The sequence below is a fragment of the Pelmatolapia mariae genome, linkage group LG5 (genome assembly GCF_036321145.2).
Source record: "Pelmatolapia mariae isolate MD_Pm_ZW linkage group LG5, Pm_UMD_F_2, whole genome shotgun sequence".
Classification (NCBI taxonomy): Eukaryota; Metazoa; Chordata; class Actinopteri; order Cichliformes; family Cichlidae; genus Pelmatolapia; species Pelmatolapia mariae.
The window spans coordinates 12,281,785-12,303,656 of record NC_086231.1 but is presented as its reverse complement, the minus strand read 5'-3'; the positions used below and the strand labels follow the sequence as shown (position 1 = coordinate 12,303,656).

The 21,872-nt window shown below is 39.1% G+C and overlaps 1 protein-coding gene across 12 annotated transcripts in view; it reads right to left on the bottom strand.

Annotated features, from left to right (window-relative positions):
- ptprt (protein tyrosine phosphatase receptor type T) overlaps window positions 1-18,414 on the bottom strand; it is a 304,970-nt gene extending 286,556 nt beyond the window's left edge. For all 12 annotated transcript variants that reach the window (XM_063473709.1, XM_063473699.1, XM_063473701.1 and 9 more), the window contains exon 1: window positions 17,978-18,414. In XM_063473709.1, the coding sequence (XP_063329779.1) occupies window positions 17,978-18,065 (88 nt within the window). In that variant the 5' untranslated portion in view covers window positions 18,066-18,414. The remainder of the gene's footprint in view (window positions 1-17,977) is intronic.
- Between the last annotated feature and the right edge of the window lie 3,458 nt (window positions 18,415-21,872).

Here is a 21,872-nt window from a genome sequence, read left to right as displayed (position 1 = left end):
CAGGGTCTGCATGTGCACTTCAAAGACATCTGTCTTTGCAAGGTGAAACTACAACTATTAAAGTCCAGTCCAGAGATTGTGTGGAATGAATTTCTCTTAGTAACTCTTTCATCCTTATACTTCTACCACATTTAGCTGTTTTGAAGAAACAGTGGTGGGTAGCTCATGGGTCAGCATTGTGATTTTGTTGCCAAAAAAATAGCATTTTTAAAACCTATTTGTAGCAAGACAGTGGGATGGATGGATGCACATGCCATAATTCAGTTTGTCCCCACTGACTATTTCTTCTGGATGTTACAACAGGAAGGCGCACTATCACTGGGACAAACACAACCTCATGAATGTTGGAAAAAATTATCTGTTTCATGGCATTTTGGCTTCAAAACTGTGGATTCTTCAACTTAAACTGCTGAGTTATATCTGGAACAATGGGGAACTTATTGAAAGACTTTCTGTTCAGTCTTTAATTATATTCTGTTCTGTGTGTGTGTATTTGTGTGTGCGTGCGTGTGTGTGATGTACATGACTGCTGACCTTTAGCTCTGAATCCCAAAGCTGTAGTTCTGTTTCCTGATGATGCCACAGCAACACATACAGTATCATATAGCTGTTCTCCTACTGTTGTACATGAAGTACCATTCTGAAATTGATGCCAATGCTCCCTGATTGAGGGAAGCACAATATCACTGTAGTAAGCATTGAAGGTCCTGGGTTTGAATCTACTATCTGGCCAGAGCTTTTGTTTCCTCCTTGTGTTGGGACATAATCTCCCTGGTAAGAGTTGAAAGGAGTTGGTAGAATAAAAATCAAATGTAAATTCTCAACACATGGACAGGCTTGACCTTAATTACAGTTGAAAGTAGTGGTAATGGTTCAGTTTTATCTAATTCTGTTTACTGAAAATTTAGATGTTGCAGCCTCAGCCTTTTGATTGAACTTAGTCTAGTTTTATTTCACTTTTTTGCATGTAGTGTTCCAATGAGGAGCTCTGAGTGTCCACCCATAGGTCTTCTTGGCTGGATTCATGGGTTTAATGGGTTGGTAGTGGTTGGTTCCTCTGTAACACTGTGCCTTTTAAAATGCCTGACTTTTTAGTACTCTGGTGACAGAACCAAGACGCTGCTGTCACATTTCTGTCATCTGACAAAAGCATCTTGGTTCTCTCATCTGCCTCCAAACCTATTTTTGTACATTGTTCTGCTGTACTGTTGTGTATTTGCCAGTGCCTTGTGGTTTACTGAGAGTGTATGTCTTTTTGTTGTTGTTTTTTTAAAGATGAATCTATATTTGTAAAATATCACCAAAGCCGTTTTCTGACCCAAGTAGAAGTCTTCTTGATATTTTCATGTTACTCTCCTACAACACTTGGCAGGGACATTTCTCCACTCGCTGTCATTTCATAGGATCATCTCCTTTCTTTGATATTTTTTTCTTTATGTGAAGAGGTACAGAATGACAGTTGATATGGATGAGTCTGAGCCCACCTCTGATACAATGACCTGGGGCCCGTTCTTCGTACCTCGCTTACTACATCCAAGATCAAATGACACATCCAAGATCAAATCATCGCGCTAACTTTGATCTCGCTAATCCGGTTCTCCGAACACACCTGTTGTTGACGATTAGTATAGCTGGATGAAGTAATCTGAGATCACTGGGTGGCTTAAAAGGGGCTACGCATCGAATCCGGCTAACTTACTTAGCGAGGTACGAAGAACGGGCCCCTGATCCACAAAAGCAGGGTTTTTTTGTTTTTGTTTTTTGTTTACAATTTGACAAAAATGTTAAAACACCATGAAAGGAAGAGGAAGTGGAATTATGGGAGCCCACTGCCACAGAAATCTTCAGTGAACTGCTGAAAGTTGGGGCAGGGGGCCCTGCTGTTACACAATACTTTTTGTACAGGCTGCGGTGGATATGGAGGACTTTAAACTGGCAGTTTTCATGAGAGGGCTGGACCTTGGAAAAAAAACAGCAGGTTGAGCTTAATGCATTTCCAATTAAAGTCTTTGGCACTAGATCCTTTGCGTCAGACTAATATTACATCCACCCCAGTAAATATACGCCTCCCTACTGCTTCCTCTGAGCAATGTAAGTGGAAACATTACTTTTGTCCAACCACTTAGTGCCACAACAACTTTTTGTTTGGGAACTCGATAGGAGCTGATAAGAGTTTATATGCCAGTTAGCAACCCTTGTGGAGGACACAACTAAAAAAATAGTCACATAATATACAAGCACAAACACACATACACACAAAGCCAGCCAAGTCGGACTCTCTCCACAGGGAGCCATGCATGACGGTGGCATTAACTTTCAGCAGAAAATTAGCCTCAGCCAACCAATTAACCAGCTCTTAAATCTCCTTAGTAAGGACATGATGCGTGTGTATGTGTGTGAGACAGAGGGAAACAAAAGAGAACATGAGGGTGTGTGTCTGAGTGGGATAGTCAAGAAGAGAGTGTGTGTGTGAATGTGTGTGTGTGAGTGTGAGTGTGTGTGTGTGAGTGAATGTGTGTGTGTGCTTGCGAATGTTGAGTAAAGGTTAATAGGACCTCAAGAGGAATAAGACTAGGGGGTTGTTACTATCCCAGAGCTGTCTCCTCCTCCTACCAATGACACACACACACACACACACACACACACACACACACACACACACACACACACACACACACACACACACACACGCACACGCACACACACACACAGGCTCAGTGCCAAGATTGGTGGTCTATTGAGCAACAGGGTAGTTCATTACCATCCATGGCTTACACTTGCACTACTATTTCTTAATACCCAACACTTTCCTCTTATCATACACTCTCTTTATCTCTATCGTTCCCTCCTTATTTTGCTGCTCTTTTGAGTTTCCTCTTCTCTCTTTTTATCTTCTCCCATAGCCTACCCTGCTCTTGCTCTCTTTGCCTCACAGCAGTCAACACTAGACATGAAGAGATCCTCTGAGAAACAAATGGGCATGTGTGCTTGGTATTACAGTTTTGACAGGCGAGCTAAGATCATGCTTTTGGACTGTAGTGAAAGTGAAACAAGTTGAATGAGCAAATAAATAGGAATGCATCGCTGGTACAAGGCAGATTTGGGAAAACTGCATTAATTAATCAAAAACTAGTTATAGCTTCTTTTTTCTTTTCTTTTTTTTTTTACTAAAAACAAAAACATATCTATCTGTCACTCCAAATACTCTCCATCACTCCCCTTCTTTGGCCTCTTACTCTGTCATCTTCATTCATTTAATCCTGTCATCGCTCTCATTTTACATCTTACACTTTCATTTGATTTTTTTACCTGCCACCCCAACTCAATGTATCTATAAAGCTCTCTTTTTAATCACCTTCTTTTCTTCTTTCTCTTGTTATCTCTTCCCTCTCTAATCTTTAGAAAGGGAAAAAGGCTGCTCTTATGGCACAGTTAATATCTGCTCTAAAGTACAGACACGGTCGACACAGTTGGCTGCTGCTGCTGCTGGTATTGCATTTCTTTGGGTTTTGTTGCTCCTTTGTGAGTCATGCTATTCTGGGCTACAGACTGACAGCCTGATAGAATAAGACTGTGGTGCTCAGATAGCTACAGCCTGTACTTCTTTCCAGCAGTGTAACAAAAGTTATGGAAGTCATTTATAATGTTCATACAGTGATGGTTTTATTATTGTACACAGTAACTTGACCATTGCACACAAATTCACACAAAGTAATGTTTATGAAACAGCAGATTAGGAAATAATTACATGTACATTTACTATTTGCATGAAAAGAAAATGTTACATGAACATAATTAAAAACGACAAAGTGCTAAAATCACAAGTAATGGGGGCATGACATGTCTCCATCACCTTGGGTTCATCATACCATGCCACTGACTATTACTCCACTGACAAACCACTTAGTTGTGGGTAGGCTGCAAAATGGACAGCTATGCCATGCTGAGCAATAAAAGTATACATGGTATTATCCTAGAAAACTACTATTTGAAATATTTTCAAATTTCATACCCAAACTGGCAAGACTGAATTATTCTTGCTTGCATGTTAGTCTCTGATTAGATTTGTTTTCTTTTTTAACATACAGATTTTTCTCTTATTTTTCTGGAAAATTTGTCATTAACACTTATTTTAACGTCTGCTGTTAAATATACCCGGAGTATTGTGCACAATTAAGGGGATAACTCAAAGTCTGTGAATGACACATTTTACAAATAGGAGTCCCAATCTGTTGATGGAGCTATAGACGGGGACTTGAGTGTGGGCTTTAAAATGATGAGACTGTTTTAAACTACACTTGTGAAGCTGAAATGGGTCATGCACCTGTTTCATGCGGGTCCATGCATGTTAAGAGTGTTTTAATGGGCCATTATCTCATTGCATACAACCATGGAGGACTTAAAGTATATTCATAATTAGTCATGACTCATAACTCAGCAGTAGTCATCAACAAAGTCTCATCCAACATCTGCTCCGCAATTATCCTCAACTAGTAGTAAAACCCGCCGCAGCCTATTCCTGTCTCAAAGTTTGTAGTGGGAGGCAGAAAAAGCAGTTTGTAATACAAACCTCTATTCTTACTTTTCACCACTTCATCACAATTCAGAATTCTGCCATTCATTTAATGGGCTGCACAGTAATGAAATTTCCTTTCCAGCTTGTAGTACAACATGACAAATAGCTGTCATCTCTGTTGCTTGCAGTAAACACGTATTGTATTGCTGAAGGTTTTTGTCTTTGTTCAGAATCTACAATAAAAACTACATGGAAGGAAGAAGCTCTAGTTTGTTGTTCTAGTTTAACACTGAAGAACTAGAACGTTTATTAAATCAAGAATTTATTAGTGTGTTTGTCTGTTTGTTTCTTTCTCTCAGTTTTTTGCACATCTGTCTATTGGGAAAAACTTTACTGCTTTAATCTAAAAATATGCCAGAAAAGCTCTATGTTCTTTACAGTTAAAATGCCTTTTGCTCTCTAACTGTCCACCGGGCAGAGTAGATGTGAATTTATTTATAGCATGTTTAGTAACAAAGACGTACTTCATGAACTGCCTCACATAGTACAAAGAACAAAGGCGCAGATCAAATATAGATCATCACTCCGTCTGTGTTGATGTGTCTTCCTATATATCTGCCCCCTTTTTCCTGCTTGTTTTTCTGTGCCACTGTAGCTTTTCACAAGCAATCAAATTTTCATCTGTTAGAAAAACAGGTTATTTATGTTTCAAACAAAGTCTTCTATTTCATAATTGTTGTATAATGGCTCCGTTCACACAAAATATGACCACTGGGATTTGTGGGTGTTCTAGATAACAGAAGAATGGGAAGAACAACATCCTGGAAGAAAATTCTTTCCAGTTCTATTTAAAGGTGCACAGATGACCCTATAAAGAACTTACAACTTCCTGAATTGTCTCCTTGGAGTTAAATAAACAACACGATTATGATTGACTGATTAACTTGATATCCTAATTATCAGTGATTTCAAACATTAATTGATGCACCTCGGTATATTTCTATATTAAGCTTTCTTTGGGAAAACCAGCTTTGCTGTCAGTTACATTGGCATTAGGCTACATTCCCAGTGTAGAAATGTAGCCTAATAGAAATGTGATCTAAAGAGTAGCAAATTATTTTCTTCGTGGAATACGTTTTTTTAAAGTAACAGTTTGTAATAAATTACTTTTTGAGTAATGACCACAGTGCTAGTACTTATATGACTTTACAAAAAGCAGAAAACATATGCACTTACATGTGGCAGCGTTCAGCAGTGGCAGCTTAGAGACAGGCTGACATGGTATAAAAATGCACTACGGTTAGATTTAGACTATCCTGATGGAAAAGGTCACTCTGCAATTTATGCAACAAGCAACAATTCAGTTTCATTCACAGTATATAGTGCCAGATCACAACAGCAGTCGCCTCAAAGTGCTTTATATTGTTAAGCAGATACCCTACAATGATCTTTGAGCAATTCTTTAGCAACAGTGGGAAGGAAAAGCTCCCTTTTAACAGGAAAGAACCTCTGGCAGAACCAGACCTCAGGGATGGTCAGCCATCTGCTGTGCTGTGTTGGGGGTGAGGGGAGCAAGAAAAGATAAAAAACACACTGGAAGAGAGCCAGAGATTAATAACTAATGATTAAATCAGAGTGGTGTGTAAACACATAGTGATAGAAAAAGGTGCGTGAAAAAGAGACATGCATCATGGGAAACTACTTGGAGCCCAGGGCTATTGTAGGGTCACCTGATCCAGCCTTAACTATATGCTTTATCAAGAAGGAAAGATTTAAGCCCAGCCTTAAAAGTAGAGAGGGTGTCTGTCTCCTGAAACCAAACTGGGAGCTGGTTCCACAGGGGCCTGAAAGCTGAAGGCTCTTCCTCCCATTTTACCACAAGTAAGCCAACAGTCTGAGCGCGAGGTGTTCACTTATTCAGCTTATTCAAGCATGAGGATGGCATGTAAAAACACTAACACATTTATGTATTAAAGTGTTCATCAATGAGGCTTTGTCTCTGGCGTTTTCTCACTGTCCATGTTAAACTTTTTAATCTCTTCCTTTTCCCTCCTCCTGCACCTCCTCCTCAGCAATCTACAATCTTTATTTCCCCTTCTTTTCTCCCACTCATTCTCCCATTTGTCATTTCTGCTTTTTATCCTCCAGAGTCAATGGTTTTCTCTCATCTCAAATCTCTTTCTCTCACAGCTTCCTCCACTTCCTCCTCATTGGTTTCACTTTTACCCTCTCTTCCTCTCGATCTCCCCCACTTATGTATTTATCTCTTTCTTTCCATCGCCCCTACTTCTCTAACCTCTATCTGTGAGTGACAGGTAAAGCAGTGGCTGCCATGCTTCTTGGCTGAGGAAATGGTTTTCTGTCTATCTGTCCATTTTCCTGTCTGTCTTCCTGTCTGTGCGTCTGTATCACTTATCCAAGCAGCATTTTCTGTAGCTACCCATGACAGAAGCAATTATCTATTAATCAGCATTTCATCTGAGCGCACACTCACCTTTGGACACGTACACTCACACTGAACTCATGAACACTTACACCGCTGTGTTTTGCCTTTCGCTTCACGTGCACCGCTTTGGTTTGGTTTGACTGACAGTTAGATGGATGATTGCTGAAATGATGAAATCATAAGTGGATAGACTGACAGGCAGATGGACTGCCGAATCAGTGGAAGCGAGGCTAAAATGAATGAATGAATGGGAGGATGCTTAGATAGAGTGAGAAAAACAAGAAAGAGGCTGAATTGTTAAAAAAGAAAGAAAGAAAATCACACATCAAGAATGCAGTATGAAGAGAAAGATTAAAAGTAAGTGATAAATAAAGGAGAGCAGATGCTGGATTACAGTTGTGTATACTTGGCAGTATTTTAGTCAAGTGTGTGCATTTGTGTGTACTATACATGTGTATCTGTTTGTGTGAAAGAGTGTGTACAGATGAAAGTCTGTAAACAACTAGAAGATGGTTGGCACCTTCAGACTGTTCCGTCAAAAAAACAACGTGTGTGTATATTGGGCAGCCTGTGTATTTCGTCTGTGTGTGTGTGTGTGTGTGTGTGTGTGTGTGTGTGTGTGTGTGTGTGTGTGTGTGTGTGTGTTTCTGTGTGTAAATAATGAGAGGGGAAATCAAACTGCCAGGCAAATATTATGATGTTTGCTCTTATCTGTCTCTAGCGCTCTCTCCATTCCTCTCTATCCAAACCTTTGTCAATCTTCATTTATTTCTTCTTTGCCAACTTTATATTCCCTTATAATTAGTTTTCTTCTGTCTTTCTACCGTTAGTTCTGTGCAGTTTCTCCCCATGAGAAAGATACTTTTCGACTTTTGAATTGCAGTCTCAGTTTCTTTGCATCTCATGTGCTCTGTTCATTTTTTATCATCTCTGACCACTTCTTCTGAAATATCTGTTTTTATTTCTGCCTTTCCTCAGTCTATGTACATTACAGTCCAGTCCAGTCACATAACAAAATTTTGAATAATCACAAAAAAGCAGTCTATTTTTCTTGCTCAAGGACACCAGTTTTCGCATTTTTTGTGACAATAAACATGAATTTGTGTGTCTGTCATGTCAGAAGCATCTATATTTTCTTGAGAAAGCAGTGAGATGTCACCATGAGAACCAAGAAAACTAAGCTTTAAAAGACATAGCAGTATTTAAGCCCATAAAAGGTCTTTTCCTTACCCTGACCCTGTAGGTTTTTTTAATACATAACCTTAACCAAATCATTTTTTAATGCTTAACCTGAAACAATAAGATGGGAAAATCTTTCATATGTATGAACTTGTGAATGATTTGCTTCACCTCCGACCACTCTCAAAAGTAGAAAACATTCATTTTGTGTACATGGACACAAATCAATACACATGAGAGCACACTGATAAAGAGTTGTGTTCAGGAGCACAAAATAATGTTAGGAATTCATGTTGAAGAACATATAATAATGTAACAAGTTGCCCATAGACCAGGTTGGACAATCACATTGTCCTGTTACTAAGCTGTTATTAAAGCACAGTAAGGTGTTTTCTGAATCTAGTAGTGTCCCCTGTGAGCCTGTGTTTAAGCACAGTGGTCCTTTGAGCAGAAGTCTCCACATTAGTGTTATGAAAGAGAGAATATTAGCTGCAAATTTTTAGCAAATGCGTTTTGCCATGCTCATCATTTTAGTTTAAGTGACATGCCATTCACCCCTAAACCAAACACAAAACTGCAGCTAAAGCTGATTTGCCAGAGTTCTTTTTGGTCTTCAATAAAGTATTCAACAACAAGGTTAGAGACAGGTATCATGAAAGCGTGAATAAATAGCATGTAAAGGCATACCATGATTCCACATTTTGAACATTGCTTTAACCTTGACTTTATACCTAATAACTAATAACATTTTTGCATGGCATAAAAAGTGGTAGAAGTGGAATTCAGTTATTTATATGCATTCCTATAAAGACACTGACTCAAGAGCAAAAGTCGAAAGAGCTCCACAGCCTGTCGGAGTCATTGGCTAGGAACCAGTTTATGAAATATGGTGACTCAAACCATGAATACACTATTCGGGTTATACTTTTATTGAATGCCGTTATCTATTCTTCCTAATATGTTTTTTTCTATTTCTACCGCTTGTGTTTCCTGCCCTGCTTCTTTTTTTTTTTTATACAGTTAAGGATGATGATAGAAAAGCTGGCCATAACTACTAATAGAGACCAAGACCCGAGTTGTAATAAACAGGAATTATTCTACAAAGGCTCTTTTATCCTGAACTTTAAAGTTTTATTTGGTTATTTAGATTTTTATACGAAATGTTTTATAGACTAGTTGAGAGTGCCTCTGACTACATCTGTGTATCTATCTTCTGAGTAAAACCTCCCACACAGTCTGACATAAATTAAATTTAGTCACTCTGAGAATACAGTGAGATGCTCAGATGTCATCTAATATCTTTTCTTTCTCTTCTCTCTCCTTCAGCTAAATTGAATAACTGTCTTTATAACTGCTACCCACACTTATTTGACTCATTTCCTCCTTTATTTTCCTTTTGCCATCCACACCCCCAAGCTTGTTGATTCAGCCGACGAAGCAGTCTCTCTCGCCTAACATCTTCTATTAAATATGGATTAATTACCGCAAAACCTTGTTAAGCATCGTTAAGACCTCTTGCATTAATCAGCAGTTATTTTAATTAGAGGGAAGGAAGTTTTTAATGCGCTGCACCGTGTATGTTTTACACCTCCAACATTCTAATCAGCTCAATCACGACTTGATTTGTCTCCAAGTTTGTTTTGCCATTTTAGACATGTGCCCTCATCTTCAGCAGTTACTCCAGTTGGAGTGCCATGGCAGGAAAATGGCCACTCTAGCCTTTTCATAAAAGCTTAACTAATCTGGAGGAAACATCACGCCAATTAAGAAAAATTGGTGAGACTGTCGCACAAGCATCAGTTATTTTGGCAAAACCTCAAAAGCAGTGTCCTCACATTAAAGAGACAAAATTCTCGGTTGGTTGTAGTTATGTTTCAGTAGAAATAAAAACTGTGTATTTAGTAGTTGCTCATTAAACTTTGTGTGCTATGCATACCAATAATTTCAAAGTAAGAGGTTATTATATTATTAGCCCTGTGAAAGAAATTTCAGCATGCTACTGACTTTCAATCAGAAGACTGAGGTCCAGTTCTCATGTCAGACAACTTTTCAGTTTTGTCTTCATTCATGGTTTAATTTCAACCAAAACCTGTTGGTTAGGTGCAGGCCTAACCATCATCTTTTCCTAACTTCTCGAGTTAGGAAAAGATGATTGTTTGGATGAAAAAGTAACTTTTTACAGCAAGAAACATGTGTTAAAAAGCGTAATTCTTTAAATTACCAGTCAATTAAATCTGACCCATCAAAAAGGTGACAAAACCAAAGGTTTTTTTTTCATGAAATGTGTGTCACAGTGTCTAAAAGATGCTTAATTATTAAAGCTAATCAACATGCCATAAGCTGCTTTCACAAATGAACAGTGGGGGCGATTTTGGCAAGGGGCCAGCTTTCTGAAAATTTAAGGAACCACTCATACTCAAAATTTTATTAAGAGTTGCATTTTCCTTTCGCTTAACTCCTGAAAGCTTAAAAGTGCCACAAAGCTATGTTGACTGATGCATTCCCTTCTGAAAGTGAAGTCAAAGTGCAATAAGACATGGAAGATGAACATCTGCACCATCCTGCCCTGAAGCCGAAGTTAACAGCCTCTAAAGGATAAAAACAAAAACATTTTCCAGCTCATTTATGTCTGCTAGCATCCAGCTGCTGAATTCTATCAGGAATGCCATTATGCCCTTCTAAGGTTGAGGTTTCTGAATGCACTGTTGTATCACTTATGACTGCTGTATAATTTATAGGCTGCTATAAACGTAACCTTGTATAATTTATGTAATGCATGAATTAACTGTAATTAATGGTTTAATTTGTTATAATGAAAGTTCAATGTCCACCAGGCATATATTTTATTTAGGCTATTACTGCTTGAAAGACGGCTGTATGGTAAGTGTTAGTGGTATCTTCTGCTGCTTTGAGGTGACTAATGAACACAGAAATGAATGCTCTTTTCTTCTCTTTTCAAAGCTCACAGTCATGATATTTTCTACTGTACTCAGGTAGGGAAAGAAAATCATTCCAGTGTCACTGGCATGTACCCAAAAAGTAATTATAATTATGAGAGTATCTTTGTGAGATTTCTTAATCATGATTTATGATATACTTAGTCAACATGACTGCATACCTCAACCTACACTTGTCCCAAACAGATATAATGAATGTAAACTTATTTTTTTCACTCTATCTACATTTGTTTATTGATTATAATGTGGGTTTAAAATGTTGCCACCATATTAATAAGAATACCTTTTTGCTATCCAACTTTTAAGTTCTGGATTTGAGATCTTAACAGCACATTTAAACAGAAATGGTGGGAACACCAGGGCATTTTGGCCTGAAGATCATTTTAGCTTGCTCTCAGCAGCAAACTTTACCAGAACTATTGTAGCAAGTAGTAATGAGCTGACATACTGCAGAAATACCATGTATTATATATGACTCTTTTGCCTAAAAACTGTATACTCTTTCCACATTCTACAGGGCCTGTGGGTGGCACACAAAGATGTACAGCAAGGCAAGCAACCTCAAACTATTTTTCTACAAATAAATTTGGACAAGTTGCCTGGTGAACTGGTCAGTCAGCAAAAGTGTTAAGTTAGAGCTGCAAGAATATGATCATTACATATGATCATTACATAGCTATAACCTGTTTTACATTTACAAATTACACTGTTGTTCCTTATTATATATTTTTTTCTATAGATACAACAATATCATCAATCTGAATTATTTTGGATGTGATAAAAGTGTAGCCTGGTTTTGCCAAAGGTTTCTTCCTGTTGAAAGGGAGTTTTTCCTTCCCACTGTCACCAAGTACTTGCTCAAAAGGGGTCATTTGATTGTTGGGGTTATCTTGCCAACTGTTGTTGTTGTTGTTTTTGTTGCTGTTCTTGTTCTTGTTGATGTTGCTTTGGCGCTATTTAAAGTGAATTGAATTGAATTGAATTGAATGGCATATGTTTAAACTACAGATTTAACAATGCGGTACTTTACAATAACACAATGTCCTGGGATGATATTAACTTTTCAGCTTGTATTGCTATCTCACTTTTGTACTCAAAAAGTACTGCACAAAAATACACTGAAATACACACCATATGTTCTTAGTTTAGTTTAATGAGGGAAGGCATTAACTGTTTATGTTTATGCTCAACTATAAAGGGAATTCTTTGTTTTAAAATGTTTATACATGCTTTCTACTTTTCTCTGAGAGTAAGTGAGAGATGTTTCTCCCTCTGAGTCATGCTCTAAATCCTCTGCAGGTGGGAAAAATAATTTTTCTCCGTTTCGTGCTCAGCTTGTGCAAATTATAAGACATCTTGGTTTCACTACACCAAATATCTTCAGCCCATTTAATAAAGCTATCTGTAGTTCTAATGGAAAAATGGCCGCATCTCTGATGGCTAAATCTGTACATTTGTTACGAATGAGTTTTATGTGCACTGATGGCTCCGTGGACACACCAGCCAATTCGCCCTCAGGCCCATTAAACACCCATTTTTCTTGTCCTTACATTAGAGTTGCATTTGACAGCTATGTCATCGTTGAGTGCGCATAGTGTCTCATTCAGCTTTGAACTGTCAAATATCCCCATTGCAGATAACTGTCAGCCTGGCTACCATCTTCCACCACAGGGAACTCATGGTTGTTTGCCTCCTACAAGGGAGTAACTTTGTTATTGTTTTCAGGCAATAATTTTGATAATTGGCCATGAGCTTACAGAAAAATTGCATTTCAGTGAAAACATGCAGAGGAAGGGAATATAATCTGCATTTTTGTGACTAGGGGTATAATGGTGCTGAAGATGCTTTGTGATTATTGCCTCAAATGTTTAAAGAGCCTTCAGGCAAATGGTGAACTTGAAAGACATCCTAATAATGAAATTTATTGGAGAATCATAAAAAACAGACCACATCTGTGGTGAAAAAATGACTTTCCCACTATTTTTTCCCAATCATTCTGTATGTACTCCTCGCTAGACTTTTAAACATGGAAGATGTACGAGAATTTTACGCGACGTTAATGAGAACTGTGGAAATGATTTTGTCTTTCCACCTCTGAACTTGTCTGCAGCTGAGATTATGATCAGCTGAAATTTCACAAAATTTATTTGCATTAACCAAAGCCTATGTTAGCACTTAGAACAGGTCTTCCAGCTAATTGGGGCCTGGCAATTCAGGCTATTGCCAGCATTGGTGGTATGCCATCTAAGGATGGTGAGTGGTCCCTGCATCAGCAGGCATTCAGCACCAAGGGTATACAAATTAATTTCTGATGTAACTGCGTGCTAATACTGCACCACATGCACATTTGCATTAACACCTTCTTTTTTCTAAGTGCACATTAGTGAATGGAGAGACTGGCTGCTCTCACTCTTTATACCTTTGGTCTCTTTCAGCTCCACTACGCACTACCATTCATTCAATACCAAACTGTCCGTCTCTTTCTATTTCCGACACACACACACACACACACACACACACACACACACACACACACACACACACACACACACACACACACACACACACACACACACACACACACACACGATGCTCCAGCACTCAACATGCCCTGCTATTAGGCTGTCAGTTAGTCGGGCCAATAGAATAAGTGCTGTGGATTAGGCAGAGACACACACGCACACAGAGGATGGACAGCATACTAAACAGAGTGGGGCATGAGGTGACAGATATCCTGTCATAAATCCCTCTCTCTCTCTCTGTCGTTCTTTAAGACACATACACACACACAGCAAAGGAAACAATTATAGCCACTCAGACAGTCGATAACAGTGAGACATAATCAACTTAGTGCAGTTTTTTTTTCTTGAAGTCTTGTGATACTTTGTCATTTCCTCCGACCACTCGTCCTTACTCCTTTGCCTCTCTTCATCTCAGCTAGACAGCTCCTCTCTTTTTTTTTTGTTCTTGTCCTCTCTTCTGCTCTCACAGTCTCTTCCTTCTCCAGTCCTGTTCTTGGCATCTGCTCTTCTCTCCCCTCTATAACTTCAGTTTTTTCTCTACCTTTTGTTTACATGTCCAGAATGTTACTCTACTTCTTACCATTTCTGTCTTTTCTTTCATTTCCACCATTTTCTTCCTCTCCACTTCCTTTCAAAATAGAAGGGGAGATGGAGAAGATTCATAGAGAGCAGCTTGAAGGCAAAGGCAAAAGGATGAGATTGCAAGAAGGGATGGTCATATCATCTGCTGCCTCATTCGTCACCCCATCTAGATGAGTACTCTCCTTCTTACTCCTCCTCATCATATTTCCCTTGCATCTCTCTTTCTCCCCTTTTCTTCTTTCCTCACTCCCACCCCTTCGTTTTGCTCTCTTAACCCTGAGTTTCTCTCTCTTACCCCTCCCCCTCCTAAGTTCACCTTTCCACACATCTCCATTCTCTTCCCAAATTGTTCTTTGACCTTCTCATTTCACCGTCTTCTTTACTCCTACGTTCATCATTGTTCATTCTACACGTCCTTCCTCTGCTCATGTAAATCTCTTTTCCCCCCACCTCTGCACATTTTTACTCCACTTCACTTATATGAGAGGTCTCCATGTGTCATTCATTTACAAAACGCACAGAGCAGTCTCTACACTAATCTTACAAATGGCTCTTTAATTGGGGAATTGAGAGTTGTTTATTTGATCAGAGCCAAAGACTTCTCTATATCCCTTTATCATGTCAACACAACAGGCAAACAAGTCAAGGAGAAAGAGTAAGTAAGTACATGGTCGCTCCCTTTCTCCTTTCATTCTTTTTTCTCACTTTCCCCCCTTTTGTCCTTGCTGCCAAAGAAATCTAATTAAGTGGAATATAAATTGTAAATTGGTTTCCTTGAAAACACACACACCTCAGTGCCCATCACCTCCAGATTCAACCGGATATTCAACAATTAGCGGGCACTGGAGCTCAAAGACATGTATCAGGAGCACAGCTGCACCCAACACACACACACACCAAATGAAAGGACGGCCTTGAGTAACACATGCCTCTGCTTTCTTGAACATAATGTTGTTGCAAAACACAAGAACAAATGAACCTCTTTTTAAAGGATCAGTTCACCCAAATCACAAAAGCATAGGTAAGGAGAAAGCAGGTAAGTTATTAATGCTTTATCAATAAGTCATACACTGACTTTGCCATTTCATTGGTTTAAGCAAAACGCCAACTAGAACAGCTGAATGTTTAAAAAAAAATAAAAGTATGAAATAAATAAACACAGAAAAACTAAGTCCCCAAACAGACAAATACAAATGCAGCTTCCATATGAGGATGGATTAGAGGGTTATTACAACCTCTACAAGATGTCATTAAGAGTGACTGACAGCTGGGGGGTGAAATTGTTTTCTTCATCATTGGATTTCAGTCTATTATCATTATAGCTGAATACGTTTCACATTTTTTGTAAGAGGAATAAAAAGAAAAAACAATAATTTTAAAAAGTCTGATCCAACGTGTGTGTGTGTGTGTGTGTGTGTGTGTGTGTGTGTGTGTGTGTGTGTGTGTGTGTGTGTGTGTGTGTGTGTGTGTGTGAGAGAGAGAGTGTGTGTGAGAGAGAGAGAGATAGGGGAATCTGTCCGACAGATAGCAAGGATGTATCAATATCGCCCCCCAACGGCACGTACCAAACAACAAGCAAAAAACTGTCCCTTTGCTCTCTCCTGTTACATATACACGAACACACACTAATAAAATAAATTGCAAATAAAGTGAAAAAATGTGAGTGAAACAATTCAGAATGATGATGCATTCTTATATTATAAAGACTCCAAATCGTTCTTTAGAAAAAACGAACAAACAAACAAAAATCTAAAAATATTTTCAGCCTCTGCAACATTTTGAGCCTTTTGTCCATTTATCACAGCCTGATGATCAGATCACCTGTGTTTCATTAGTTGCTTTAAATCTATATGAAGGATAGGCTGTTTCCTTTTTTATGGCTTTAAAACTGTTTTCTTTTGTTCTCCTCATGTCTGTTAATGTTAGCCTGTCGAAATGAAGACTCATATCTTACAAAGCTTTAAGTTTTTAGTTGAATTCAGACATAAACACACACAATTGACCAGTTATATACTTCTTTTATCGTAACGCACGAAGTACAGGTTACCTCCGCTGCACCATTACGCACGGAGAGAGGCTACTCGCGGCTCTGCACCTCTGCAACACAGAAGGCAAGATAAAGCGAGGAAGGACTCAGTGTTTAGAGCCAGTCTTTCCTTCAAAGTAGCCTCTTTTTGCAGTCGTACAAGTCATGAATACCAAGCAGAAGATGCTTGGAGAGAGTCGAACACAGAGCAGACAGGTTGCTGCTGCAGTCCGCTGAAACATCGCTGACTTTAACGGATTTTTTCATCTCACGTCTACCTTCAGTTTCCTGAGTTTGAGCAGAGGACACAAGCGGACGTTTTTGAAAGTCTCATATTGTATCATGACCGTTAAAAAGTGAGATTCAACGATCAAAGAGCATACAAAACAGGGGATACAGCCCTAGGCAGAGTGATAGTGTCATAAAGTGCTTGCATTATAATTTTAAATATTGACTATATTTTTTTTGAAGAATCATTAAATGTTTCCATTACTGAATCGCATGTTGATCTCTTCTAAACGGCTTCTTGGTTTTCGTTCGGGATGTGTTTTATCAGGAAATGATATACATCCGATGTTTGGGAGTAATAACGATGCTGTTGTAATTCGACTCTCGTGTCTTTGTATCTAACTGTGGAGCTTCCACTTCTGAAAAAAGATAATCGTCATCACCACTGACTCGATTATATCCCTAAAAACAAAAGGATTCCGAAAACTCTCCATACCTCGCCTGTGCGTAACAAGTGCCAGAGCGATGCTGAGTATGGGCTGCGGAGGGGAGATGTTGCGGACTGCAAGAGGATTCCGTAGCTTTAAACTCCGAGAGATTAAACTGTGTATCTGTATGTTTACTGTAATATGCTGTCAGGTATATTTGCCGTTTGAGAAGCGGAGTATTACTCGGCTATCTGAACTGCTGTTAGATTTAGTCCATTGCCCAAAGATTAAAAAGGAAACTTCGGTTATTCTTCACTTTGTTTCTAAATAACATTTGCACTTTTTTCATATGGTACTGCTGTACAGGTGCGTGTTTATATGCATGCCGGAGTACATGTCAAAATATCTGTGATCATTAGGTTATGTAAAGAAGTGTGGGGACGCTGTAAGTTGACTGTTTTGCGCTCAGACCGAGTCAAGAGCGCACTGCTCAGCCCGTTTCTAAAACCAAGTGATTTCAGCAAAGTAGACTATAATTTGAACTGAAAATGAGACACATTTCTAACCGTCAACAACATGTAGCCCGTCCTTACAGTAAGCTTCGTAAAGCAAAACCTCCTAAAGCTCCAAAACTTTGTCAAAACCTCCGATGAGCCATATGAAGCTGAACTGCATATGCTGACGCAAACTCAGACGAGTGTCCATCATAAGTCAAACTGCCACTATTATTAAAAAAAACCATCTCAATAATTACTTAAACAAGGGATTTATTGCAGTTTCCTTTTTTGGACATTCTTACTCATATGCAAAGATTTCTGTGTGCATACAGAACAGTGGTTTAGATTCCGCGACTAACGTGCTGAGTTTAAAGTTGCTTTACTATCACATTATCCAGCAGTACCACATATGCATCTGTAATGCCCTGGAAATCACAAAGCGCTCAGATCACCCTGCATGTCCTCCCTATGTGAGCAACTTCAGCGCTGTGACATTTATTACTAAATTCAACTCAAACTGAATCAAAGCCGACCAATGCACAAAGAATCTGAAAATATTTAAAACACACACACACACGAATAAATTGCTTCACTACCTGGAAAGAATTGTCCATCAGTGTGTCCCCAAAGTACAAAGTAGAAGAAAGCTGCCAGCCAAACGCCAGAATTACTCCGTTTATCCATCTCTTCCTTCTTTTTCTTCTTGTTTTGTTCAGCAGTAAGAATTATTTTACATACTCCCGTCTGGTCCTTAAAGTTGTTTCCCTTAGTTCGGGACAGCAGTGGCAGTAATAAGAGTAATAAAATCCTTGCATTGGTGGATAAGAAGAATCAGAAAGACACAAGTAGATGCAAAGAGGGAAGTTGGGGGCAAATAAATGGGAGCTCTCCCCTTCCCTTTCCTCTCCTGTCTTCTATGTTCCGACAGAGCGAGCCTACGTGTCCGTGCGCGTCAGTGCGCGCGTGTGCCCCAGAGACTGTATGAAGGGCTCTGTGTTTGTGTGCGCGCTCAGACGGTCTCTGACAGACTGACTTGGAGTTGGTGAGGAATGGAGAGGAGTGCACATTACACCGGGTGCCAGACACCCGCGTAAAGAGGAGTGGATTAACGCGTGCTGAATGTCCGGTGACACGTTTCAAAATAAAACAGGGTGGCGTTTGAATGGAAACTAAAACAGGACATGGCCATTTACCATCAAGACCGAGTTTTGAAATAAGTAAGAGCTGTAAATTAACCAATAACTGGCCAAACTGGGAAAAACATGAACAAGGGGAGCAGAGGTCACTAAAGGGGCAATAAAACTGGGTTTTCCTCAGGTGTAATCTTGGGTATCAGCATTGGGGAAATATTTTTTAAAAACCATTTATGATCATTCTAAACCTAAAGAACCTCTGAAATGGAAACATCTAGTCTACTCTCTCACTGGCAACAAACGTCTCCGTGGTCATTCTATAGAGAACAGTTTGGGACGTTTGGTAATAGATTCTTTTAGTTTGGAAAAATGATTAAATGTGGAGTCCTTAAACGTTAAAGTATCCGTGTGGTTAATTTGCTTGTATTTACTTTGGAATAAAATAACCACTAAGCAAAAAAGTTGCAGGCATACACGCACACTACTGCTCATTAAACACATGCTTTTAACTTTAAGGTTTAGATGTCAAAGTTCCTTTACTGGCTTCGTTTTATTCCCGCTAGCTTCACTACAATAAAGCAGTTTTAAGTTCCTAGGTTCCCCCTGGGTCCTATCGCCTGCATCCTCCGCAAAGGATAGGATTCGCATTCAGTCTCATTTCTCCCTCCCTCGCATTCTCTTTCTCTGCGTGTCTTTTTCTGTCATGAGATCCCGTTCAGTCCACTCATTCTGCTGTCACAGGATTTCTCTTTCAAGGGCTGTCTGTCTTACCTCTCTGCCCACAAACACTGCGACACAATCTGACTTTAACACGCGAGTGAGTGTTTTTAAGAGTAAGATTTTTGTTTAAAGGATTTTTAAGAGATGCAGTGCCACCAAGGACTTTGGTAGAAACGATAAAGTTCAGATGAGCTGCTATGTGTTTTTGTTAACGAGCGAAACACTGATACCAAGTGTATGTCGAAAATATGAACTTGAACTGTAATGTGTGTGTGATATACTGTATCTAGTTGCTATAATAATGTGGGTTTTTTTTTTGATATGGTGACCTCATCCTGTCTCCGAGGACCTTCTGAGGAACGAGCTTCTTGTTTTTGTTCCACGCTAATAGACATAATATTATATCAAGGTTAATTTCTGTTTTGTTGCCTGCTTGAAAAAAACCAGTGTGAGTTTATAGAGTAAGCTTAAATAAATGTGTCAGTTCTCACTTCTGGCTGTGGTTGTTGTCCATGATACTGACCAAAGCTGGGATGGTGTCATTGATATTAATGCTTATGCTTGTATGAAATTATTTTTGCACTTACAGTGTGCGCAGACATGTATCTGTGTCATAGATAGCGAGAGGGAAACAAATGCAGAGAAAATATATGTGACAGCGATCTCTGTGATGTGTTCAAGTGCAACTGCATCTGATTAACCATAGCAGTTCTTTTTTTGTTGGTGTAGTCTCTTTAAGGATATCAGGGTGCTTTAAGGCTCTTGTATCTAACCCTGGAGAACCCATGGGGTCAGATCCAACCCCAATGGTTTTCTAGGGAAACCATGGGGTCAAATTTGACCCCATGGGTTCTCCAGGGCTAATTAAACTAAATTTCAAATCAATCATAAGTCAAAAATACACACAGAAGTTTTGTAGATTTTCTGAGGAAAAAAACTGTGAACATTACTGACATCAGGAGTGAAGACTAAGAATGTTTGAGAAGATGTTTTTGATAGTGGTCTGACCACTGAAGCTGTCACTAGCAAGCCATTTATAGAATCATGTTTTGATGGCTTTGGCACTTTCCTGGGCTGAGACAGACAGACACCATAGATAAGCATTTCTATTTGTGCACAGTCCAGACTATTCTTCTGTTAGCCATCTTTTTGTGTTTGTTTTTTTAAGAAAAACTGTTCAGGTAGCAGCTCTTTACAATAAAAACACATTTGTGGATGCAGACACATACAGACAAACACACAATCAATCTGCCCTCATTTCTTGGAGTCTGTATTGTCACTTTGTCCGCTGAGTTTACCCATCCCATGTCTGAATTGCCTGTTTGGTAAGCAGGGTTGGACTGGGACAAAAAAAAAATCACCCCTGGCATATATATATATATATATATATATGTATGTATGTATGTATGTCTGTATGTGTGTGTGTGTGTGTGTGTGTGTGTGTGTGTAGACAGCAGTATCCTATGACTGCAAGGGCTTTATTTTACTTGTTGGTGGTACTTCTGTTGACTAGTTTCGTTTTCTTTTTATCTCTTAGCTTTTCAGCTCCACCTTTCATCAACCACAGGAAAGTGTGTGTGTGTGTGTGCGTGTGTGTGTGTGCGTGTGTGTGTGTGTGTGTGTGTGTGTGTGTGTGTGTGTGAGGGGTGGGGTGGGGTGGGGGGGTGTTAGGGTTCATCCCTGATACTAAGTGACCTTTCAGTAACACTGGATAGCATCTATATGGCCTTGAGCCAGGTGTAGCTTTTAGAGTACCCACAGCACCAATTGGGAAAGCAGTCAGTGCCTGTAGGGAAATAGAAAAATATAAGGATAACTACACTTCCAATAGTGGATTTCTAAGTCATAGTTCCCTCACGTATAGTGGGACATTTTTAAATGGACATTTGTCACAGGGATCAGAGAGTACTTGAGTGGTAAACTGACCTAGTTCTCGTGTGGGTTTGAAGTAGGGCTCTGCAATCTATCATCTGTGATAATACCAGCATACATTTTTACATGATATAAAAAAAAGTCATATCATTATATCAGTGATACAGTAACATGCATTTATTTTCCCCAGTGCTCAACAACGTGACAAGCCCAGGCTGAACGCCAGCTTAAAATGATGATTTAGTAAAAAGGGAGCTACTTTAACAGCCTTCGACAAAACACACTACAGCATTATTGCAAAATATGCAAAAGAAAAAGAAAAAAGATAACAGTTCATGTTAAAGATGGAAACAGAAAACCTGTTTCACAGTGTAACTTTTAACTCAAAATTTTAACTTAAATGTTACAAAGTAACTAAGTTTGAGTTTACATTTGTTTTATGCTGTGTCAATACTTTTTAGCTACAATGCAGGTGCTGCCAGCACCTTGTAGCAATAGATTCACACTTTGAATTAGATGTCATCAGTGACAGTAGCTAGTTGGAAAAGAAGGCTAGAAAATGATCTTCATTTTAGTTAAACTGTAAATTAACAATATTATTATTGTTATTATTATTATTATTATTATTATAGAAGAAATCTCACATGTCAGATGGGCAGCAGGGTGGTGAGGTGGTTAGCACTGTTGCCTCGCACAAGATGTATACCGCCTTTCACCCTATGATAGCTGGGATAGGCTCCAACTCCCTCCATGACCCTGATAAGAA